General features: G+C 42.8%; 2 protein-coding genes across 4 annotated transcripts in view; one reads left to right on the top strand and one right to left on the bottom strand.

Annotated features, from left to right (window-relative positions):
* IFT140 (intraflagellar transport 140) overlaps positions 1–25797 on the top strand; it is an 87784-nt gene that overhangs the window by 27298 nt on the left and 34689 nt on the right. For all 3 annotated transcript variants that reach the window (XM_028706287.2, XM_028706286.2, XM_077918472.1), the window contains exon 18: positions 1014–1207. In XM_028706287.2, the coding sequence (XP_028562120.2) occupies positions 1014–1207 (194 nt within the window). The remainder of the gene's footprint in view (positions 1–1013; positions 1208–25797) is intronic.
* The window catches only part of TMEM204 (transmembrane protein 204), a 39932-nt gene continuing 15653 nt past the window's right edge, over positions 1519–25797 (bottom strand). Inside the window, exon 3 of the mRNA XM_028706296.2 lies at positions 1519–4357. Within this exon, the coding sequence (XP_028562129.1) occupies positions 4113–4357 (245 nt within the window). The 3' untranslated portion in view covers positions 1519–4112. The remainder of the gene's footprint in view (positions 4358–25797) is intronic.

The following is a 25797-nucleotide window of genomic DNA, read 5'->3' as shown; positions in this document are numbered from 1 at the left end:
CCCCATTAGCTAAAGTGGTGCTTCAGGTTAAGAACAGTTTCAGGTTAAGAACAGACCTCTGGAACGAATTAAGTACTTAACCTGTACTTCAAGTCTATGTGTGAGTGCCTTCCCTTAATTGCAACTCACAAGTGCTTGCAATGGCCCAGTAAACTCAGGATTCACTGTCTATTTCCCCCCACATATCTGATGCTGTGATATCTTTTGTGACATTTAATATGGCAGGGCCTTTCTGTTGATACTAGTTGATGCATACCCTGATTCACCCATGTAAACACATTACCTAATGGCAGTTGATGAAAAGAGAAGAATACTTATTGGTGAAATCAAGGTGTGCACCACTGGAATTCTCAATTACTTTGTTGCATTTGGAGTCACCATAGGATTTCCCTATATGTGTTGTGTTGTGTTGTGTCTTCTATTAACTCCTGCAGTTCATTTGTATCTATTTATTTAAATTTGGCAGTGCATGAGCTGCATTATTTGTTTATACATACAAACCATTTTTCTGCCGAAGGCCTCTAAAGCAGCGTACAATTTCCATCATCTTGTGAGCTGTAAAGATGAATGGAAGTAGGAGAATTCTCATATTACAAAGTCACTGTGTTGCAGACCATTTAAAAAGCTTCCACATTGCTGTTGTACGAGAGTCACTTGTCCCAGAGATTGCTCCAAATAGCTCAACTCTTAATTTTTCCCAAAGGGTGAAAGCTTCAGAAAGTAGAAGTGGTTGGGCTTGCAAGTTGCTATTTGTACTCCTTAAATATTGTGAAAATATTTTGGATTTGTTTATCCCTTTTGTCATGTAGCATTCCTTTTAAAGACTTTTTTTAGATTAGTAAAAAATAATAAGTATAGTGCTAATATGAGGCTTTCACTGTCTTCAAAATCTAAGAACTGTTTTGGATAAGAATCTAGCTGCTGTCCCAGGCTTTAAAATCATATAGGAATTTCTTTTCATGGGAAAAACTAATGATATTCTGCTCGTCATATGACTTGTGTTTTCCTTTCAGCCGGAAGCTGATAAAGATGAGGCAGAGCCTAGTGGGGTAGCACACTATCAAATGGTAGCCAGAAAGCCATTGCGCGACTTCATTGGGTTGGAAGAGTGTGACAAGGCCACATGTGATGCTATGCTTAACTTCAGCTTCTATCTCACCATTGGGGATATGGATGAGGCCTTCAAATCCATCAAGCTCATCAAAAGGTAGGGATACTAACTTGATTTGGTTTTTACAAGATTTGTGTATGTGCTGGCTAGGATCCAAAGAGGTGTGTAAGTAAATCCAGATGCCCATGGAACTTTTGGGCTTATATTTCTTGTAATGCAGCTCCCAATTATTATCCTTTTTTCAAAAGTTTCAAAAGTAGTTTGAGATATGTCATTGGAATGCTTTGTCTGCTCCTTTAGCAGATCATAAACCCTCTTGGTCAGTTCTTGGAATTTTTTTCCCTTGAAGGCAACCACATTGGCTACTTTATTTATTCCTCTACAACAAACACAATGACTCAAAAATATAACAGTAGAACTGGCCACAGAGCCACCATTTGTTTTTAATTTCACATTATTATAGTATGGCTATTGCAATATTAGCAGAAATAACATGTCTTAAATATTCCAATATTTTATTTTATTTTATTAAAGGTAGTTAATTAGAGCACATTTAATTTTTAGCATACAGAGCTTTTCCAGAAAGCAAGCCAGGCAAATTTTAAAATAAAATCCAGTTTTTGATTATGTGATCATTCAGTGCAGTCTTAGGAAGATGGCCTTACAAGTCTGTGTTAAATTCTGGAGGCTGGCCGTGGAGTGTGGTGGGAAATTAAGAGCAGGAAAGGACAATTTGTTTCAACACATAGTTGTGTGCCCACACAATTTTCATTTCATGGTTCCAACTTGCATTATTTACAGTACAATCCTATACAACAGTATAGGTACAGTACAGTCCTATTCAACAGCAAGACCCAGTGTGTTCAGGTAAGTGTCCACAGAACTATTAACTTTAATTGTCTTGAATAATTTTATGTATGAAGTTTCATAGTACTAGAGACACCCAAGAATGGTTAGTGTGTATTCTGCACTTACTATAGTTCCTCAATAACTGTATGTGTGCTATGGGCGCTAATTTGTCCTGCAGTGCTGCGGCTTAAGTGACAAACTTGGCTTTCTCCCTTATTTGGCATCCAAATTGCATTGTAATGAAATTCAAGAGCCAGCTTGATTATTTTCTTTGTGAAGAAAATGAAATTGGGGTGGGAGTGGAGTGGGGTGGAGAAGATGAGCTGGTGACGCCAAAAATCAAAGCACAGATTTAAAGATATATACTACACAAGTCTCTGAGAAAGAGACAGCAAATATATAAGTTCACAGCTCTGTCATCCTGACCTCTCTGTCTCAGTGGCTATGCCTATAGCAAAATTGTAGCATCTTCAGTTTTATGTGACACACATGTCACTTCCTGCTTTTCCCACCTTTCTTTCTTCCATGTGTTTTGGACCTGGCCGTTTTACAATAATTTCAGTGCTATGCCAAACAGAATTATGAGGCTTGTTGGAAGGCAATATTTTTGCACTCCCATTAGATAAATTAGGAGTAACTTTCATCTCTAGTAAACTCAACTCAAACTCTACCCTACTCTGCGCCTCCTGATAGCGTCTGTAGTTTGTCTCTCAACTGGGGTGGACTTTGGTCTATCAAATTTTCAGCGGCGCCCTGTGTGAGGCCAAAATTCAGCACCCCCCTGCCTCTTGCCTTCCGTTCTTAATTCACTACACCATAGTTGTGATGCCCTGCAGCATCCCCTAGGCTTGGTGTCCAGTGTGGCGGAACTGGTTGCACAGTCTTAAATCCGCCTCTGACCTCAATTTTTGACATGGCATCTTACATACCCAGTAGTGAATCTTTCAAATCAGCACCAAATATGAAAATGCCCAGTAGTAAAATTTGAACTGGGTAACTGTTTAGGGTGATGAAAAGAGGGACTGTGGTTATTAACATAACTATATAAATGGATCACATTACAAGGTGTTGGGTTTTTTGGGTGTACTTCTTTATCATCGATTAATGGCATGTGAAGCTTTCTGAAACATTTGCTTTAAAAGCTTGAGACCTTCAACTTTCATTCCTTAAAAAAAATGCTGACATTCTTTATAAATTCTACTATTATGTCAGTAGCTTTTTGGTTTGTAAATTTTGAAATACAAATAATGGTTCCTACCAGATTGGATGCACTTAACATTATGGATGGTTGACTCTTTAATATAACGTATGTGTTACACAAGCATTATTAATTGTATGATGTTGATGAAAATGTAACATGGAACAAGTTTTCCTTTCCTCTTTCATGTGCTTTATGTTATTGGATCCAAAAAATGGATGCGGGATAACTTTCTCTGAACCAAGTTTCAAGCTTGGAATATTGGGTTATCTTTCCCCCTTTCCACAGTCCTACAAAACTCATCTTGGGTAGATCTGCCACATCTCAAATCTGCCTAGAATGGCCACGGGCCCTACTTCTCAGATTATAAAGTCATCCTCCATTTGAAGGGCGTTCTACTTCATGCCTGGTTTAAAGTTAAAGAACCATAAGGAAAGAAAACAGGGAGGGCTTTATAAGTTGCTGTCCATCAACAGTTAGCACCTGGACAGCAGATTGCGCAGACACACAGGTTACCATCTTGTTCCCCACCATGGTGAAATAGTGTTTCTATTTAATTATAGCAATTGCTTCTAAATTTGCGACAGTACATTTAAATTAGCAGGCGCACATTTATTTAAATCTCTGTCCCGTTTTGTCCTCTTTTTTGTGATGCATTTCCTGGGTTTGGGTACATAAGCCGCCACCGTTAATATCCCTGACTTTTGACTGAAGTTCCATCAGGATAGTTAAGCTGTTAATATTTTACACTGTACATCAGAGAGGAGAGATGGTGTATAATGTACACATGTATATAGATGTAGCCCATCCAAGTAATAACGTTGGGCTTCTTTAATTGAAAAGTGAACTTAGTGATTTCCTTCAATGTTTAAATTACATGGCATATTTCATAGAAAGCAGTCCATTTTGTATGTCGTCTTCTCTGAAGAGTCTGCCCCTTTTACCCACATATTCTCAACATGGTGACTCAACATAGTCATTCTCCAGCCCACGTCGGAAGCGAGCAGTCAGGGTACGACTGATAACGATGACTCTGGGTGCCATGCAGTCCTCCCGTCGGTGAAGGATGTTCCATATGAGAATGGCAGCAGCCAGTGTGGCCAGAAGACAAGCCCCAATGTTCAGGTAGCAAGACCAGGACAGGCTGGTATAGGGTCCAATACGATAGAAGGTCACCAACCCAATGACCAGAACGAAACCTGAAAGAAAGGTACAGAATAGAATGCCAGATGTGAGTAATGTATTTAGAACCTGACATTCTAGAAAAAACACTTGTTGCAGAAGAACTTTGTATCTTGCCCAGTAATGCGCATCTCCAGATTTTGGCACTAGAGTAGTTAAATATTGTTATCATAAAACATAATGAGTGATATTTAACTATGTTTTAATCAAAAGTAGACCCATTGAAGTAGGGACGGGTGGCGCTGTGGGTAAAAGCCTCAGCGCCTAGGGCTTGCCGATCAAAAGGTTGGCGGTTCGAATCCCCGCGGCGGGGTGCGCTCCCGTTGTTCGGTCCCAGCGCCTGCCAACCTAGCAGTTCGAAAGCACCCCCGGGTGCAAGTAGATAAATAGGGACCGCTTAGTAGCGGGAAGGTAAACGGCGTTCCGTGTGCTGCGCTGGCTTGCCAGATGCAGCTTGTCACGCTGGCCACGTGACCCGGAAGTGTCTCCGGACAGCGCTGGCCCCCGGCCTCTTGAGTGAGATGGGCGCACAACCCCAGAGTCTGTCAAGACTGGCCCGTACGGGCAGGGGTACCTTTACCTTTACCTTTACCTTTAGACCCATTGAAATTAGTGAGCATGAATAAATTAGGCCCATTAATTTTGATGGGTGTACTCTGAGTAAAACTTGGCATTGAATACCATTGAATACCACTCAATGTAAATTTTCTGTTTAGTTCTATTAGGCCAAGGGACACGTAAAACTTTGGAACCAAGGTTACATAAATGAGTAGGAAAAGGAGACTGGAAACCAGTTTGAATCTGTGCATTTCTAGATGCACAAAGGAAATCCATTCAACCACTTTCGCTTTCTCTGAGCCATTAGCAGATACTGTACTGGTCACTGGTTTTCAAATTCTTTCAGTGCTGAAACCTTGTTTTTAAATTTAAAAGCTGTGTTCTGAATTTTGCCTCTGTTACTGAGCTAGCACCAGTTGTGGCCTTTATCATAGAATTGTAGGATTGGAAGGGACCCTGAAAATCACCTTGCCCCAGCCCACTGCAATAAAGGAATATGCAGCTGTCCCATATGGGGATCAAACCTGCCAACTTTGCATTATCAGCACCACACTCTGGTTAACCCTAACCAACTGAGCTATTACTCTAATTTATTTATTTCCATTTTATACTCTTGTCATTCCTTCCAGCGGGAATGCATAGTAGTTGCCACGTCATAGCGATACAAAAAAGGTAATAATAAGAACCCCACTTAAAGTACCAATGAAATGTACAAAACTACCATAAGAAATCAGCAGCAAGGTCAGCAGAATTTTCTTTGCACTCCAAAGCCTGGCATTTCCCCACTCATACTAAATACTGTGCCTTGGCTACTCAGAAAATCTGATGTTCCCTATTGAAAACTCACATATCCAGGATGTGCCATACATATTGGCAAACAATCATGTGTAGAAAGGTCTTCAAACTCTAAGCTCAGCTATGCAGGTTTTTAAAACCAATGGACAGTACTGGGTCCAATTAATACAAGCAGTCACCTGTACGAGTTACCTCTTTTGATGTGTGGACCCATCTCTACTTAGTAGATTGATTGTGCAGGCTGTCTTGGTGTTTCGTGTTGCACATGAATTTAAACAATGTCAGTGCAGCTGATCCTCTCTAGGAAACTGTTCTTACAGAGTTAAAAATCGCCCGAGTCACAGAAAGAGCCACTCACACCAGTGGCTTTCCATATGGAGTTGGCTCTATGTGGTACTAGTTCAAGAGGCCATGAACAAGGATTCACATGCTTTCAATGAAGAGTTATATAAACACGGATATTGTGAAGAAGGAAAATAATTTTTTCCTCTGGGAAATTCCTTTATCTAGGAATCTCCTGTGAAATGGTAGGAAAACATCTAATCTTAAAGTGCAATAGTATTTTGCCTTTCTGCAGCACGTTATCCCACTGCTCTTGAAGATCTTTATGAACACAAAGAATCCCACTGCGGCTTCCCGCTTCATATGTATCCTAAATATCCGGTTATTCATAGTTTCAGAGATGAGGAAGCTGAGGTGAGGAGACTTGTCTAGCCATGCAGGAAATCTGTCATGGGGTCAGCAGTAGAACCCAGAACATCTGACCCCAAGATGTTGTGTATGCAATTGCAAAACCTCCTTCCCTTTAAAGCAGTGCCCTATTTCTTGACGAACTTCACTGCAGCGTTCTATTTTCTCTTTCCCTCCTCCACCCTCGCAGGTCTAGTTATTAACTTTTGATGGAAGTAATTTATAGATCTAATTAGCCTGACAATAACAATATACAAAGAGGCAAATGTGTCTCACATAATAGGAAAAAAATCAGCTTCCCCTACTCCCATAAACACTTCCTTAACCACCACCATAACAGAAGGAATTCACATAGACAAAAGGGCCCCTTTGCAAAGGGAGACTAGAATAAACAAAGGCCCGTAAACAGACATAAAGATCTGCAGATACCATTTCCGTTAGGTTTGTGGGCAAGGACAGGTCAGACATGAAGAAGGTGATCTCTCTCTGCTTTCTGTGAATTACTGGCATTGCTTGCACATCTCTTACAATATGACCATTGTATGTGACTGCATCCTAAAAAATGGCTACAAGGGAGCTTGATGGTTTGTTTTCTTCTATAGTGAGTCTTCTGAAGGGGTCAGCAACTAGAGGCCCTTCAGCCAAATTCAGCACCCTGAAGATACCAGCCACTTCTCCCCTGAAGGCAAGAAAACTGATTAGAGGATGTGGCAATTATGTTATTAGGACTTGGTGGCACTTGACTTTGGAGAACGTGGTGGTAGCTTATCCCCACCCTTCATTCACTTCTCAGATTAGTCCACCTGTAAATTGAGCTGCTGACCAAGACATTCTTGGGTTTGAATATGACAGCTGGGGAGGGCGGGATGACTAGAACTAGATTTCCATGTGCAAACTTGCTGAGTTTCAGTGCCGTCCAGTACAAATTATCCTTTCACAAAAGTTCCAAAAAATCCATTGTGTTATATTTTTATAGAGCCTTATAAAAATCGTTTAAGCCTTTCTGGTTTTGTTTGGTAAATAGCCAGAAATAAAGGGATGGTTCTGAGGAGTAGCAGGTTCCCACCCACCTCCAGCTTTCATTCACAGTTAAGTTTCTGTATAGTATGGGTTAAATCCTTTGGATCTAATGTCCTTTACGGTGCCTTTTGCTCCCTCGGACTAGTTTTACTGAAAATGCTCTTGCAGAAACAACATTTTTTGTGTGCTGTCCTGTGTACTTTAAAAATTGAAAGATAGGAACACAGGACGTTGTGTTATACAGAGCCAGGCCACTAATCCAATCCATCTAGCTCACTATTACTGGGGGAATGAGTCTGTGACCTTCTGCATGTGAAATAGATGCTCTGCCTCAGAGCTATAGCCCTTCCTCACATTTTCACTTACTCTTCCCTGTTGGGATGTCATTGTAGGGCACTTGCAGTACAGTCCTACATATGTCTACTCAGAAGTAAGTCCCACTGAGTTTCTTTGGTTTATTCCCAGGAAACTGCGGATAGGATTGCAGTCTAACTCAAATTAAAGCACAGGACTTGGAGAATTTCAATAAAATTGTATTTTTGCTAGTTTGCTTTTTAAAAAAAGGACAGGGACTTGTAAAAAAGGACAAAGCTTGAACAAGCATAGGCTGGCTGTTAGTGGTATCTAGATGTTGCTTAAAGAGCTGTCATATAACAGGCAACTTACAGCTCAACTGCCACAATTTTGGCTTCAATTTGTGTGTGTGATTCTACTGACTTGAAGCAAAACACGAGAGTTTTGTTAAAATGATGACTGGAGTTGAAGGAGATAATAATCAGAAAGAGAAGCCCAGAACAGCAGCAATGTCTCAGACCCTCCAAGTGTCCCTATTTTCCAGGGACGTCCCTGATTTAGAGGAGCTGTCCCAGTTTCTGATTTGATCCAGGAATGTCCCACTTTTCCTTAGGATGTCCCTATTTTCATTGGAGAAATGGTGGAGGGTATGGAGTTATCCAACCCCTGAGCCATCTGAAGGCAATCCTGTAAAGGGAAAGGTTTTTTATGTTTAATGTTTTATTATATTTTTATATATGTTGGAAGCTGCTCAGAGTGACTGGGGCAACCCAGTAAGATGTGTGAGTTATAAATAGTAAAATTATCATTATGAAATGGGACGTCTCTATTTTCATTGAAGAAATGTTGAAGGGTATGGTGTCTGATATTGGCTTGGCCCAGGGTTGAGATACAAAGAAGATGTGTGAGAATGGCTAGTCTTGATTGACTCCTTAGTTCAAGAAATGTCCACCTATTGGCAATTCATCAGCAAGCATGAACCCTTGTACTTCTCTCTCCTAGTCAACTGACATAATGGTGCAGGGATTAGAGAACTGGTTCTAGATTTCTATAGGCCTTGCTCTGAAACCTGGAATTACTGGTCCTCTCCAACCCTATGTTTCTGTATCTAAATGTAGAACAAATACACATAATCTTTGCTGTGATCTTTAAGTAATTTGGTGATGAATGATTTCTAGAGATGCAGCAATCATGCAGCAATTCAAGCATATTAGTATTATAGTGTGAAGGCACAGCTATATTTCACTTATATCTTCAGTAAGCAAAGGGGGGTACCTTCAAATATATAAATAGCAAAGTGGCCTGTGTTTGCCTTTTCAAAAAGCAGTATGCTGTACAAATGTTATCAGAGGTAACGTGTGGCGGCAACAGGGCTAGGCTGTGTTTATTCCACTGGCCAAAGGCCAGTCTCCTTTTCCTGACCTAAGCTGTGTTGCAGGAATTAGGGGAAATAAAATGCAGAAGAAATGGGCCTCAAATGTCTCAAGATGTTGAAGCAGAGGTATGTGATGAAGTGCTCAGATACAATTCTGTAAAAAGAGTTCCAACTCCAAGTGAACAGATCGAGTGGGGGGTCCATTTCCACCAGTCGCCAGGAGTCTGGTTAAGCACGGGTCTCAGGTTTTATCAGCAGAGGAAAACAGTGGCAGAAATGATTTTTATTAGTTTCTTTGTATACTAGATAAAAGTGACTGTAGTTTCTGCATTACTGTCCTATGTGTTTGTGTGAGGCACATATGTAAGTGTGAAAACTGTCATGAAACAGAAAATGACAGAATTGTACATCTCTAATGGAAATCCTGTGTTCTATTTCTGTCCGTCCCCCCAATCATTTTCATCCTAGCCCACTCCCACGCTTGCTATGTAAGCCACCAAAGTTTGGCCTAACGTAAGCCAGCACTCTCCAAGTTCCTCATCTTTTATGTAAGGGACTAATTATTCATCACAGAAAGCTACCAAACTTCCTTGTGTTGCTCAAAATAAAACCACTTGTGTTAGCAAGGCTGTTTCCCTTCACAGGACCTTTGCTTGAACTCTAACTCTGAACAGCAGTGAATGAATGACACGCCACCCTTTTCTTCTCTTCAGATTTCATGGCAAGTCCCAGGCAGGTGGGGAAGGTCTAAAAGTTACTTATGTCACCAGAATATTTTAAAGTGATGCATATAGGTTTGGTTTGGCATGCCAAAACTGTGCTAGACAAACACCGCGGTTAAGAAACAGGTAGAGCTGCTGATTGTGACTGATGGGACAGCAACAAAAATGTGAGGGTCACAGGTTCCCCATCCCACAGCTGCCATCCATTAGGTTCTAGAAGCTCAAATGGAGAGCACAAAAGTGATAGCTAACTCATTTCTCCTCAATCCCCCTTATTCAGAGCGAGTGTGGGACTCTGATGCAGAACTGGACAAATTGACAGGGAAGATTCGATACCAGAAAGACCAAAAATTTATCGAGGACTGGGGGAGATTTACAGAATATCTGAAAAGCATATGTGATGTACAGACAACGCTTGTTGGTTTTGAAGAGACTCTGTGAAAAATTAAGAAATATTGTAAAAAAGAGTGTATAAGGGAAAAGGAGTTTTTAAAGGCAATATTAAGTTCAGAAATGCGTTAATAATAGAAACTTTACGAAAGATTGGCAGAGAAACTGAGGGAAGTCAAAAATTGTTAAATGAGTGATAAAAAATGTGTTGATTGTATAAAAATGTTTGGAAAATGAATAAAAACTATTATATAAAAAAAAGAGTGTGGGACTCTGAACACAGAGATCCCATTTAAATATTAGCCATGATAACTTAGGGAATGCACTTCCATAAGACATTGTAGTCAACAGTTTTGATGATTTTAAAAGGGGATTAGATAAATTAATGGAGGCCAACAGTAGCCATAAGCTCCCTTTTTTCACAATCTGGTTTCCAGGCTGGAATTCTAGGAATTAATTTATATCTGAAACTTTGATGATGTCACTTCTGAACCAGCATTGTGGACTTGACCTGTGTCTGGGCCAACAGCGCCAACTCCCACCTGTCCAAAACATCAGGGGGCAGGGGAAGCAAAGCATGGAGCCAAACGTGGCACGGATTCAGTGGCCAGGTCCTCCTCCTGCTGCCATGGAGAGGAAGGAGGTGGGATGCAATCTCCTGCCAGTGGTGGCAGCGGCAGGAGGAGGAGCTGTCTGCCATTGAAGCCACATTGCTGCTACATTTAGCTCTGCCTGACGTGATGTCATGCACAACGTCAGTTGCCCCCTCGGACTTCCTCATAAGTTGGCACCTGTGGTCTGGGCTTACATGTGATCCTTCTCCTGCTGAGCATTATTTCTAACAACATCATTGGAGCAGCTGGGAGAACCTAGAGGGGGAGACACCTAAAGCAACATCTTCTTTTGAATGGCTGCTGTCCTAAGAATAATCCAGCTGGCAATTTTGCATCTGACCACCTCTTCTTCCATTCTTGGGTAAAGTCAAGCTTTTGAAACACCTATTCTAAAGACTCTCAGCAGGATAAAATGTCTGCTGGAGGGAAGTTTGAAGAATACAGAATCACTTATTAAAAAATCCTACAGTGGCCAATCAATCTGTGCATATTTATTGTGTAGAAAACCTGCTAAGTTCTTGTCCCACTGTTCAGTAAAAATTGTCCGTTATTTGTTTTGTGTTTTGTTGTCTCCAAAAGAGTTAATTGGCGAAAACGAGTCAGCATTAAGTGGGGGTGGAGGGTGCCTTTCTACTGGGAAAGGAAATAGATAATGGATTTGTTAAGAAGAATCCTGCAGGGGATGGTGTCAGTAGTTGGGCAGGCAAAGTAGGAAGGGGAACGTTGCTCTGTGAACTTACATTTTGGATCAGAATAATGAGCTTCCTGTTTGAATCATTCTGGCAGAAAGCCAACTTCAGTTTCAAAGCTTATCTTCATTTGTTTCTACAGAGTCGTGCTTGTGTTAAATAATAAAATGATATCATGGTATAACATAAGGACTGAAAATGAGAGCCAGTGTGCAGGATGAGAACCTGAGGGCCAGGGATCAAATCCTAATACAGTCCGACCTTGAGCCAGTCTCACGTACCTCACCAGATTGTTGTAAGGGTAAAACAGGGAGGGGAGAACAATATATGCCACCTTGAGCTCCTTGGAAGAAAGGTGGAATAGAAATAAATACATGTTGCCAGCAGGTCCATCCTGGCAACCTTGCCTCAAGCAGAATCCCTTTTCTCCTTGCAACACAGGATTGTCTTACTCAGGCTTCCTCAACCTTGGTCCTCCAGATGTTTTTTGGCCTACAACTCCCATGATCCCTAGCTAGCAGGACCAGTGGTCAAGGATGCTGGGAATTGTAGTCTCAAAACATCTGGAGGGCTGAGGTTGAGGAAGCCTGTTCTTACTTATTTGGCTAGCTATATAATGATTAGCTCTGCTCAATACAAACTCTTTGGAATGGAAACTTCACTTGACCTCGGACTCTGTCCACATCACTGGCTTAAAACACATCTAAGTCATTCTTTCCCCCCCTGGTTTGGGGGGGGGGGAACACATCAAAACATATTTTTTATAATGAAGCCTTCTTCCACTGTAGCTTGATTATTCAATAAACACATATAAAATATAAGAAGTGCAATGCTGGATCAGACCAGTGGCCCATCTAATCTGATACCCTGCTTTCCACAGTGGCCAGCTAGATGCGTATGGGAAGCCCACAAGCAGAATATAAAGACAACAGCCCTCTCTTGCTGAGGTTCCTAAACCACTGCCTCTCTTTGATTTCTCACCATTTATCTTCACTGAATGACCCTGACCTGGGTAGGGGGTGCATTTTGAGAGATGGAGAAAAACTTCTTTCTTGGTCTACTTTTTCCTGCCCATGCATATGTTTATGTTTATCGAAACAGCTACCGGGGTGGGTGGGTTGTTGTATGTGTATCTCTTTTATGGATATAAATGTGTTTCTGCATACATATGACCCCGACTCCTGCCCCCCTCCCATTTAATTTTTCAAAGTTTCATTTAATTGCAAAACTGCTTGGGGGGAGGGAATTGGAAGGATGTTTGCTGATGGGAGACTATTTGAGTGGTGTGAGGCTGACTTCTTCAAATTTCCTGAACATTTTTTACAAAGCAAAGCTGATTGTACATGATAGCAGAATTTGCAGGGGCTTTTCGCTTATTAACAAGTGTAAAAGGCAAAGCTTGTCTACTTGAAGAACATAGAAGCTATTCAAAATCCTGTCTCTATAAAGAAAAGCCTCTAAAGTAAAATTTATGAGCTTTTACTCAAAACCCTCTGTGCACAAAACTGCTTCCATTTTCACCACAGTGCTTTTCCAAAGCAAACAATTCTTTCCTGTAAGGTGTGAGGCTGCACAGTTCTGGAACTGTGTGTGAATCCATGTGCAGCCGCCAGAGCAATACCACTTCCTCTACTCTTTCCTTCCTCTCTGCTTCCTAAGGTTGTATTTTGTTAGATTTTTTAAAAAGAAAAAGAAAAAAGGATGCACTTCTATCAAGGACACACGCAGGTGGCTGAAGTAAAAATGATGCAGGGCTAGGAGCCATCGTAAGCGTCGGTGTGGTGAGTGTTGACGAGTGACTGTGTGCTTGCCAAGGTCATTATTATGTTTGGGGTATTTGAGGTATGACTGAAATACTCAACTCTCTCTGAAGTGTGACTTCTCTTCAGTGTGATGATTGGGAAACTGCTGTATGGTTTGCAGACTATGAAGATAGGATGAAAATAAGATACTGGCTTGGATTTTGTGTAGTCTACACTGTTGGTCATGCCCTGACCTAAGGTGTACCGCTGCAGCGGCATTGACACAATTCCATCCTTTAGTTTTGGTTTGGTTTCTTAAAGAAGACGGGTGACCAGAGTTGAAGCCTCCTGTATCTTTTAATAAAGGTAAAGGTAAAGGTACCCCTGCCCGACAGGGCCAGTCGTGACCGACTCTAGGGTTGCGTGTTCATCTCGCTCAAGAGGCCAGGAGCCGGCGCTGTCCAAAGACACTTCCAGGTCACGTGGCCAGCGTGACGAAGCTGCATCTGGCGAGCCAGCACCAGTGCCGCACATGGAAACACCGTTTACCTTCCTGCTATAAAGCGGTCCCTATTTATCTACTTGCATTTAGGGGTGCTTTCGAACTGCTAGGTGGGCAGAAGCTGGGACCGAACGACGGGAGCTCACCCCTCCGTGGGGATTCGAACTGCCGACATTATGATCAGCAAGTCCTAGGCACTGAGGTTTTACCCACAGCGTATAAAAGAATTTTAGCAGGCACACACCTGCGTGACATGCAACGCCTTCCAAAGTTCTCTCTTCTGTACAAGTACTAAAGGGTACAGGATGCATCTGGTCACCCTAAAGAAAGAAACAAGAAGTTGGTAACGCATGGTGGGGTTTTTTTTAGTTTTGTTTTTAAAAAGCGGGTCCCAATGTTTCAAATTGTAGTTCTGTGTTGGTGCTATGTCTGAAGAAGCTTTGAGATTACTGCTTTATGCCAGCATTTTTCTCAAGCCTTTTATGAGAGTGTACCCTGCTTCTCGGGACGCGGGTGGCGCTGTGGGTAAAAGCCTCAGCGCCTAGGGCTTGCCGATCGAAAGGTCGGCGGTTTGAATCCCCGCGGCGGGGTGCGCTCCCGTTGTTCAGTCCCAGCGCCTGCCAACCTAGCAGTTCGAAAGCACTCCCGGGTGCAAGTAGATAAATAGGGACTGCTTACTAGCGCGAAGGTAAACGGCGTTTCCGTGTGCGGCTCTGGCTTGCCAGAGCAGCGATGTCACGCTGGCCACGTGACCCGGAAGTGTCTTCGGACAGCGCTGGCCCCCGGCCTCTTGAGTGAGATGGGCGCACAACCCCAGAGTCTGTCAAGACTGGCCCGTACGGGCAGGGGTACCTTTACCTTTACCTTTACCCTGCTTCTCTTCCCATTCAGTGTGGCATCAATAAGGACGTAATCTATCAGAGAAAACCTACCATTTGTGTGTTCATTCATAAATCTTGCCTTAAAATGTACGTATTTATTTTTATGTATACAGTCATACCTCATGTTGCATCTGCTTCAGGTTACGTGCTTTCATGTTGCGTCCCATGGCAACCTAGAAGTACCAGAACAGGTTACTTCTGGGTTTCGCCGCTCGCGCATGCGCAGATGCGGCGCTTCGGCTTGCGTCAGTTCCATGTTACGGACAGGCCTCCGAAACGGATCCCGTTCGTAACACGAGGTTCCACTGTAGTCTCCTTTCACAATCGAGATTTTCATAGAATTTTTGACAAGGCTAGTATGGAAGAGGACAAGCTGAATGAATGGGAAGCTGAAATAGCTTCCTATGTTCCAGAATACAGTTTGGTCATAGGCACATAGGAAGCTATGGGATACTGACTTTGACCATTGATCCATCTAACTCAGTAGACTGGCAGCAGAGCTTCAGGATTTCAGGCAGCGGTCTCTCATGAGATGTCCAAGACTCCTCTATTACTCAACTACAGCACTTCCCCTATCCAGATATTCCTCCTATCTCCAGCCCATGGGTACTGTTTCATGATTTGGGGGTGGATGGGGAAGTTGGTGGATGCAAGCAAGAGTCAAAGTAAATCAAAGGATTACACTTTGATATATTTAACAAACAAACAATCTTTATTACGGTCCAGAGACCAACAAAACATTACAAATCAATACAGAATTCATACAGCCTACCCCCAGGTTAATCAAGCACTTTGTTTGGAATATAGGGCTCATTTGTTCTTTCAACCACCGATAAAAACTTTGCCACTGCCAAAGTTCTAGCTTTTGTCCGGTCTTCCAGTAGGAACCTGACATAGTGAGCCTCTGACTTTCCCGGGAAAGGCACCAGCAAGGGTAGTATCAGTTCAGCCCTGGCCTGCTCATACTTCGCACAATGTAACAAAATATGATTTATGGACTCGATGTCTTGAGCACACGAGCAAAGTCTGTCCTGGTAGGGAACTCCTCTCAACCTACCATCCAGCACTGCAGAGGGGAAGACATTCAGTCTGGCCTTGGTGAAAAGGCTTCGATAGTTAGGTACTGTCAGGTTTTTGATGTAAGGTGTTAACTCAAAGACATACCCATATTGAACTCCTGCTGCCAGTGGACTACAGACTGCGTGTGACCGAGATCGCAAGTCACTGTGTGCATTGTCCCATAATCTTTGCTTTAAAGCCTTTTGGGCGCCTTCATAGCCCAGGTAATACAGTTGGGGGGGAGACAGACCAATAGAGGTGGCTTTTTTAGCCATGGTTTTCTGCCATTTGCTGACAAATTCCTCATTGGTGATATGTTGGTACAGACCCTTCCCTAGATTAAACACTGAAATCCTGAGCCAATGTCTTAGGACAGCCCACCATGCTCTAGCTGAAATTGGGCATTCACCAGCTTCCAACAGAAGTACGGAGTTGGGGACGCAGTTAGGTACCTGCAGCAGAGATCGTATAAATTTTGCCTGAAAGCCATCTAGCTTTGGCAGGTCCCCATTATGCCAGACATTTGCTGCATACAGGAGTTGGGAAACGGGCTTTGCGTTGAAAACCCTTAAGGCTGCTGGAACATATTTGCCGCCCTTTGTGAAGAAGAATTTATGTATGGCTAGCTTTGTAATCTCCGCCTTTTGAAGGGAGGTTTGCCAATGGTGCTTCCAAGATCTTGTATGATGGAATGTGAGCCCTAGGTAGCTGAAGTATTTTACCTGTTCGAGGTTATGGCCATCCAGCACCCATTTAGACTGGGAGAATCTTCTTTCGAAGACTAAGATTTTAGATTTTTCATAATTAATGGATAAACCATTTCCAGAACAGTAATCAGAAAATTTCCTCAACAGATAATTTAAGCCCGGCCTGGAACGCGAGATGATGGCTGCGTCATCAGCATACAACAACAAAGGGGTCCTTCTCATTCCTATTTTTGGAATGTGTCCATCTGGGTCCATTAAGTTCTCTTCTAGGTCATTTAGGAATAGGCAGAACAATGTGGGGGCCAAAATACAACCCTGTCTCACCCCCCTAGTCATCTCGATGCTGTTCGATAGCTGTCCCTGTCGACCGCATCGGACCTGCAGTTTGGTTCCATTGTACAGGGCTTTTATAAGAAAGAGAAGTCGTTTGTCCTGCAAGATCAGACTCAATTTGGACCATAGCTGGGATCTGGGGATGGAGTCAAATGCTGATTTCAGGTCCATAAAGGCCACGAAGAGTTTACCCTGTAGGTGTCTGGTATACTTCTCAGCTAGGAAGGACAGCATTAGACAGTGGTCTGTTGTTGAATGATTCTCACGGAAAGCTGCCTGGGCTTCAGATAGTATATTATGTTCATTTAGAAAAGTTGTCAATTTGCTACTGAGGAAATGGGCATATAGTTTCCCAATTATTGAGAGCAGGCTAATAGGCCTATAATTGGAAGGTACATTTGGGTGGCCTCTCTTAAAGATTGGGACTACTATAGCATGTTTCCAGCTATATGGTACCTTACCAGAGTTATTTACTACCGTAAAGAGTGCTGCCAGAAGCGGGGCCCACCAGTGCTGGTTTGATGTAATCACCTCAGCTGGGATAAAGTCTTTCCCCGGAGCCTTTCCGCTCTTCAGCTTCCCAATTAATGTATGGACTTCCTCCACAGTTACCGGCCTCCAATTAGGGAGCAGTGACAATTGTACCCTGTCATCCTCCTGTGAACTGGAAGGGAGGTTTGGACTTTCCATAAATATATTTCTGAAGTGGTTCTCCCAAACCTGAGCTGGAATGACACAGCTGGGGGCTGAGGAGCTATTTCTCATTGAGTCGGAGACCAGTTGCCAAAAGAGTTTAGTTTCATTGTTTAGTGAGGCATTCAATAGTAGGGACCAGGAATTTTGTTCGGACTGCCTTTTTTTTGAGGCCAAAAGGGCTTTGTATTCTTTTTTGATTTTGAAATAAGATTGAGGTAAGTAGCTTAATCCAGCGTTTCTATAGGCCAAATAGGCGTTCCTTAGGGCTTCCTTCTTTGTGTGGCACTCTTGGTCAAACCAACTGCGCCCTTTCGCAGTGCGTGGCTTGCCGGCTGAGTTTATGTTAACCGAGACCACATCCTGCAAGGACTCAATGAGATTTTCGTAGGCTGTCAGGGAGGAGTCTATTGATAAATTGTTTATTATAATTGATCTTAACTTAAATGCAGTTTGTGAATTCAATCTGTTCTCAACTGCAATTGCTATCTCAGGTGTCCATTTTTTCCTACGCAATGCTGGATCATTTGCTTTGTCTATGTCCTCATGTTCTATGTGAGAGTGCTGAATTGAATTTTGGCCGGTAATGGAGATGATAAGAGGTAAGTGGTCACTTTCAGTCCTATTATCTATTGTGAATTTTTTAATTGATTCGAAGGCCTGTCTGTTAGTGAGACAGTAGTCTACTGTGCTGGCCCCATTTGAATTTATGAATGTGTACTCGCCTTCTCTGTCCCCGGGGAATGCCCCATTAGCAATGATCAGATCCAGACTTATTTGTAAAAAAGCCAGGCAGAATCCAGCATAGTTGATTTGGCAATCTTTCGAATGTCTACGTGGGGGTGGGTTTAGCAAGAGGGCGCTATTTTCCTTTAGATCTCTTAATATTGGGAATTTTATTTCCAGGCTATCATCATTTGAGCCTATTCTGGCATTCATATCTCCCATTAGGTAAAATGGTGAGCCAGGGTACCTAATTTGTAGGGAATAAAGGAAACTATGGATTTTACGCCACGTGCTCTCTATCTGTGTTTGCACTGTATATGGTGGAATATACACTGAAACAAAAATAATACTCTTGGATTCCATATGCAAGGTGATCCCCAGTGCCAGCTGCTCGAAAACTGAGCACTCAATAACTTGTGACGTCAATTGAGTGGAAACCAGAGTTACTAGGCCCCCCCTCGGTCGTCCCCTTCCAAGCGGTTTAGAGGCCTTGATTTCATAGACGTCGTAACCGTCAAGAGCTATGTTATCAGTTGCCCAAGTTTCCTGCAGCATTATTATGTCAAAACCCATTATATAATCACGAAATGGCTCGTCCCCAAGTTTGTTAGCCCAACCCGCTATGTTCCATGAGATAATGTTAAAGCTGCTCGTTCCATAACTGGCTTGGCTTCATTGTGGTGGGGAAATTGTTATCAGCTCTCCCACTGGTTCGGTAATGATGCAACCGTTTTTAGGGTATGCACGGTGTTGTTGTTCTCGGGGTTGATTTGCAGCATTTTCCCGATTTCCTGGCATCGACGGTGTTATTTGGATTGCTGGTGCCATCGGGGGGTCTTCGTCAAAGATAATTAAATCTGTCTCTGGCTTTCTATGTGTCCCATTTCCCTTGGGAGGGTCGTCACTTGGCATTGGCTGATCAGATTCCAGTTGGGATAGAGGGTGGTGAAATTCTGGATCTGCCAAAGGCGTAATGGAGAGTCCTATCTTTGAATTATCTAGCTTGGGCTGGCGTTCTTTGTGTGTTTGACCTTTTTGGTCTGATGTTTTCCTCTCCAAGTGAGTGTTGCAGCTGGGTTCACCGCACATATTCATCTTTGACGGCCCTTCCGAATGAATCATGGCCCTGTGGCGAAAGCCCTTCGGCAGAGAGGGTGCTGATTGCTTGGAGTTGGTCCGGCTATATGACAAGTTTGGCAGTAGTTGTTTTCGTTCTGTGTCTTTAAAAACACGCCTCAAAACAATATTATAGTCCTGTAAAATGGCCCTATATTTCAATAGCATTTTAGGGGTAGCTGAGTCAGAAAATGTCAGCGTGAGTCTAGTGTGCTGGGGGTCCGTGCAAAGCAAGTTTATCGCGATCAGAGTGTTGCAATGGATATTTAGTAAAAGCTTAAAGTTTCTCTTCACACTGTCGATTGATTTCCAGTAAGGCAGGATACCATTAAAAGGATATATGTCCAGAGCTACTTGAGTACTTTGTAGGATCAGGTCCCTACTTTCGCTTTTGTTGTTTTTAGTATTTGTAGTCTCTTGGTTATCAAGTCTGGGCCGGTTGCACCCCTGTACATGATGGTCTAGAGGGAGGGCAACGCTATGGTCGGTCTCTTTAGTACTGAGTTGGCTATTTTTGGCTGTCAGGAGCACCAACTCCGCCAGGAGAGACGTTACCTTTTGTAATTTGATGTTAATTTCCTCCACTGTTCTTGCAGTCAGCAGACAGTGGTCCGCGAGTATTTCTGCATAGAGCGGTGCCCCCTCAGATGGTAGTTCATGGGATAATTCATGAGCGCTCATCTCAGCATTCTCCCCTGGGCGATCTCCGCCCAATAAAGCATCCCCACCTACCTGGGAATGAGTTCTGTTTGGTGTGGTAGGTTCTGAGTTCTGTGCTTTTACAAAATCATCCATTTTGCTCTGCTTTCTCTTCTGTGGGCTCCCTTCTGGAGATGAGGCCGGTCGTTTCTTTTTCCTAGTCATTTTCCAGGGATAGAGCCGCTGTAAATCAGAGCAGCTTCTGCTGTAAATCAGGAAGCTCGGCGTCTACCCACGATAGGGCGTCTAATCTCCACTCCTGCTGGGCTGGAGCTAATTAGGGCTTTCTAGACTTTCTGTAACTCAGGCCCTTGACCTAAGCTTTGTAAATTAATAGCTGCCAACTAACAAAAATAAAGAACTGAGGCTGATAAAAGCTAATAAAAACTGATAAAAAAGCTAGTAGAAACTGATAAAAATAATAAAAACAGCATCAACTGATGCGGAGTTCAAGTCGACGCTACTACTAACGACGACGCCATCTTGTAAGTGATATATTTAAGTTTAAATGGCAAAAGCAATAACATTTAAGAGTATTTTTGTGATTACTTTATATAATGCATAATATAGGTGCCCCTGAGGAATAATCACACTCCCTCTCTGTCAGTCCTCCCTGAATGGCATCCATCAAAATTACCATAAAGGTAAAGGGACCCCTGACCATTAGGTCCAGTCGTGACCGACTCTGGGGTTGTGTTGCTCATCTCGCTTTATTGGCCGAGGGAGCTGGCGTACAGGTCATCTGGCCAGCATGACTAAGCCGCTTCTGGCGAACCAGAGCAGTCCACGGAAACGGCGTTTACCTTCCTGCCAGAGCGGTACCTATTTATCTACTTGCACTTTGACGTGCTTTCGAACTGCTAGGTTGGCAGGAGCAGGGACCGAGCAACGGGAGCTCACCCCGTTGCAAGGATTCGAACCGCCGACCTTCTGATCGGCAAGTCCTAGGCTCTGTGGTTTAACCCACAGTGCCACCCACGTCCCTATAAAAGAAAAAGCTAAAGCATGGAGAGCAGGGAATGGCTAATTCACAAAGGGTCTTCTGAATTGTTACTCCAGTTTTTCGCATGCAAATTGTTGGACCTCCAAGCTAGAGATTATGATAGAAAATATTGAAGAATCAGTGGGGCGCGTTCCGTGAAATACCAGCCTGGTGTCCAATAACAAAGATAAGCTAATCCTGTGAATAATATTGAAGCCTTCATAAATACTTCTTTCTCAGAAGTTCTTAACACTGTTTGCCTTTTAGACTGCATGCTATTTCAGACAGCCGTCCCCTGTCAAAATAGAAATAGAAGTTGCAGACCAAGGCAGCACATATGCTTGTCTGTTGTGCATCATGGTGTATGATGCATTGGACAGTGTGGGCCAGACATGACTGTGGGCCTTATATTGCTTCCCTTAGATCAAGAGCAAGCTAATATGCTAACCCAGAACTTTTAGTTCTGGTTATTTAACTCAACAATTAAAGCTTTTGTTAAAATCCATTTAATCTATCCAGCATAAGGAACACATTAGTTTTTCCTCTGTTCAGTCAGGGAACTCTATCCTGCATGTGGCCACTGTACAAACAAACTAACCTTCCAACATCTGTCCCATCTGAACAGAGAAAATGAATGCCAAGAGGCCGAATTTGAGATGAACATACCAGAGGTTTCATCCCTCCTTTGCTCTGTATCCAAATGTGTTCTGCACCAACATTTGTCAGCCAAATCGTCTGAATGTCTAGAATAATTTATTTTCAGTGCAGGCTTATGTTAAGCTAATGAGACTTTTTAAAGTGTTTCATGTAACTTATTACAAGACTATTGTGGAAAATCTTTTTTATTACTATTTTACAGTTTTTCTACTTGTAGCTTTCATCTTCTTTCTGCTATTGTTATAAATAACAAAATCAATTCCTTCCTGAATGGGAACATTTATTTATTTTTAAGCATCATGAATAGGTAGATAATATAGAAGCCCATCTAGTGGAGATTGGTGCATCTGATGGCCGGCATTATGTTCCTCCTCTTTCCATCCTCTCATGGGACAAATTGCATCATCTTTGCAAAACAGAGGCATTGGAGTAGTGCAGTTTGATATTCCCAACTCTATTGGCTGCCAAATTGTGCTTTTCACACCTTGAGCTCAAGAATCAAAATTGCAGTGCTTGTTTGAGTCTGTCTTAGCAGCCTTGCATTGAACATTCTGATTCTGGCTCCTCTCTCTCTCTCTCCTTTTCCCTCCCAGTACTGAGGATTTCAAGGTTCAGCTTGCATAACAGGTAACAGCAGGCATTTCCTTCTCCTGTGCCGGGATATCCTGGCGCCCTTCAGTCTCTCTCTGACTGTGTTTAAAACAGACTGTAGCACAGAGGGGGAAAGCAGCCTAATCTAAAATTAGCAGCCTTGATAGAAGAAAGGCACACGGCTGTCCTCTGTACTGTTTGTCAATGAAACAACAAATCTAAACAGGGCCAGAATGCATTTCCTTTTCATGGAAAAAAAAAGGAGGAGGGTAGTTTGGACAGCAGGAGGATGGAGCAATGGGGAAGAGAGCTTCAGGCTGCTTTTAAAGGGAGTGTGGGGGATGAGGTTTGGGAATAGCTGAAAGGTTTCCAAGCAGTTTAACTTATCCAGAATAGTAGGCGGCTTGCACAGATTGGAGAACCACTGTTATGTATCCTAAACCTCAGGGGTGGAATTTTGGGTTTTGGATCTATCCTTTGCTGTCCTGTGCTTCCTGTATATACCGTATTTTTCACCCTATAGGACGCACTTTTTCCCCTCCAAAAATGAATGGGAAATGTGTGTGCGTCCTATGGGGCGAATGCAGCCGTCCTATGGGGCGAATGCAGTGCGCACCGACCCCTCTCGCTCTCCAGGCTTCAGGAAGCTCTCCGCAAGCCTTGGGAGCCCGCGGGAGTTCCCGTTGGGCTCCTTAGGCTTGCGGATAGCAGCCTGCATGTTGAAGCCAGGGGCACGCCCCGGGCTTCGGTTCCCCGACCTGGTTTGGAGGCTGGCGGCAGGGAGAAGCGCGCTTCTCCCCGCCGCCAGCCCCACAAGCTGACCTGGTTTGGAGGCTGGCAGATATCCGCAAGGCATGGGAGCCCGGCGGGAAGTCGCACCGGTCTCCCAAGGCTTGTGGAGAGCTGCCTGTTCTGGGGGCCCCGCGCCTGGGAAAAAATAATAATAATTCCCCCCCCCTTTATTCCCCCCCTCCAAAACTAGGTGCGTCCTATGGGCCAGTGCGTCCTATGGGGCGACAAATACGGTAGTTTATGGTGTCTCCTGGCCCTCACCTTTCTCTGCCACTGGCTTGTCTTCTGTGCACCATTGTGCTAAGCATACTGTCCCGTATAATTTACAAGCAGTCACCATTTTGATCATAGAAAAATGAATAGTATCATCATCACTGGCTGCCAATCATTTCCTGACACCAGCCCAAAGTGCTGGTTTTGAGGACCTGAGTATATTTAAGGACTGCCTTCTCCCCTACGAACTTTCACACTTAAATCTTCATTGTGCGCTCTTCTCTGTGTCCTGCTGCTGGTTAAGATAGCTGAGAAGTTGCCTAGAGGCTGCCTTGTATAAGGTAGCTAACAGTTTTAATAATAATAATAATAATAATAATAATAATAATAATAATAATTAATAATAATAATATGATGGCAGATAGCTACACAGAACAGGGTCTTCTTGGTGGTGGTACTCACTTTCTGGAATTGTTTGCCCTGTAATATCTAGTCATTTCCCTGCCTGCCTGCCACCAAATCAAGATGCTGTTATTTCAGCATAATTTGGGCTTGGGCTATAACTGAGTATCAGTTTGGCCCTTGGGGAAGGTTTAATTTTGGTTTTGCGGCTTCTCTTTTTTCTGTTATGCTGTTGGGTGTCTTATTTGTTTAGTTGGTTGTAAGTCAGTTTGGAATGGACCAAATAAAGCGACTCACAAATCAAAACAATATATAAATTATTATGTATATTTTTATCTACTTATATATTTTTATCTGATTGGTTTATAGTAAAATATTTTATTAAATTAATTTAGGAAATAGCGACGATGCAGCGCCCAGCATTTTTATTCTGTTCCCCACTCCCCTCTGATTTTTGTGACAGCAACAAAAAAGCCCAGCACACTGGTGGCAGTGTAAATTACCCCCTCCTCATTCATCATATGATGAGCACAGGGATTTCTTTATTTAATGTATATCCTGCCTGTTAGGAAAGCTTTCCTTACCATGTGGTTTACAAAAGCAAATGAATGAAGCACCTACTTAAGACACAAACCACAATACAATCCAGAAATTATCCTGCTTTGCCTGCAGAAGGTACCAGATTCAACCCCTGGTATCTCAAGTTAAAAGGGCAAGATAGAATCTGATAGAAAAGACTGAGACCCTGGAGAGTTGCTGCCAGTCAGACAGTAGTGGGCTAGATTAAAGGAGAGTCTAACCTGGTATAAGGCAACTTTTTGTGTCCTTATAACATGCAAACAGGATGCTTTTTCATTAAACACACACAAGTTCTGAAAATGGTTGTTTGTACTCCGCTTAAAGAAAATGCTGCTACAGTTGCTTTCTACTGCAGTTGGGAGGGGTCAGAAATCAAATTTTAAAATGCACACACACACACACCATAGATAACACTAGGCTGTAACCATTTGAAGTGGTTGAAGTGTGGAAGGAATGCCTGTAGAATTGTTAGAGGAAAAAGGAAAGGCATCTTTTCGTGTCTTAGATTAATTGTGGTATCCACTTTGGGGGACTAGAGCTCACCAGATGCATGATGTTTATTTTTGCTTTATAGACGGACACATAGGAAAAAAATTGAACACAGCAGGGTGGAAAAGCTATGAAATTGCAAGAGTCAGCCCATATAACTCCTATGTAAAGGTTCAATAGATAAGAGAAAATCATAATGGCAATTCATGAACACAGTAATTAGTAATAAGCATTATCTTCCTATCTTTGTCTATCACTGATTTAACACCTATAGTAAGTGAGAAAAGCACCTTTTTCTTAGTCCTAAATGACTAGGGCCAACATCTAATGATGTCTCCCTCTTTGAACTTGGACAACAGGGCATCCAGTTTCTCTCCTCTCTCCTGCATGCCCCCAAAATCTGCTCTGGGGGGTCTGGTTGGTTGAGCTTACCTGGGGAAGCTGAGAAGATTGCATAACAACCCTCCTTAATCAACACAAACTTACACAAATTAAATTTTTACTCAACTGATTAACATGATTCCCCATAGATCATACAGTTTTCAGGGACCATCTTCATTATATATCTCTCTTTTAAATTCAACTCCTCTACCAAATTATTAACTCAACGCTTTCAGACTAAGAAGTATTAAAGGAGAGATCTGAGCAAGAGTTAACGTGAAAAGAGCTGCATCCACCTCAAGGAGGAGGCTCACAAGTAGCTCTTAATGCAGAAATCGTAGCCTAGAGCTAGGATCTCCAGATGCCAAGAAAGCATCAGGATTGAGTTGGATTTACCATGCTTGCACAGATCTGAGTATTTTTAAAAGTTCAGTGACACCGTTTCACATGTACCTACTTGGTCTTTATAATGTGGGGCAGTGAGAAGATTTAGTGCAACTGGATTGAGTGCACAACCAATGCTATTTTTAAAAAGAAATGAACAAGAAGTCCACAGACAGGCTCAGGCACTGGGGTGGCAGTAGTGTTTTTGCTTTTCACTGATAATGGCACCAGCACTTGCTCAGCCATATTACAGAGCATTGAAACAGCAATAGACGTAGTGGGAGGGAGGGTTTTGTGTGGGTTTGAGCCTAGGTACTTGTGAATTCAAGCTATATGGACTGAGTGTGCACAGGGAATAAAAGAGAGTGGAACTGTGAACATT

Source organism: Podarcis muralis, chromosome 14, assembly GCF_964188315.1.
Source record: "Podarcis muralis chromosome 14, rPodMur119.hap1.1, whole genome shotgun sequence".
NCBI lineage: Eukaryota > Metazoa > Chordata > Lepidosauria > Squamata > Lacertidae > Podarcis > Podarcis muralis.
The sequence above is the reverse complement of the archived record's forward strand: the minus strand, read 5'-3'. Positions and strand labels throughout refer to the sequence as shown.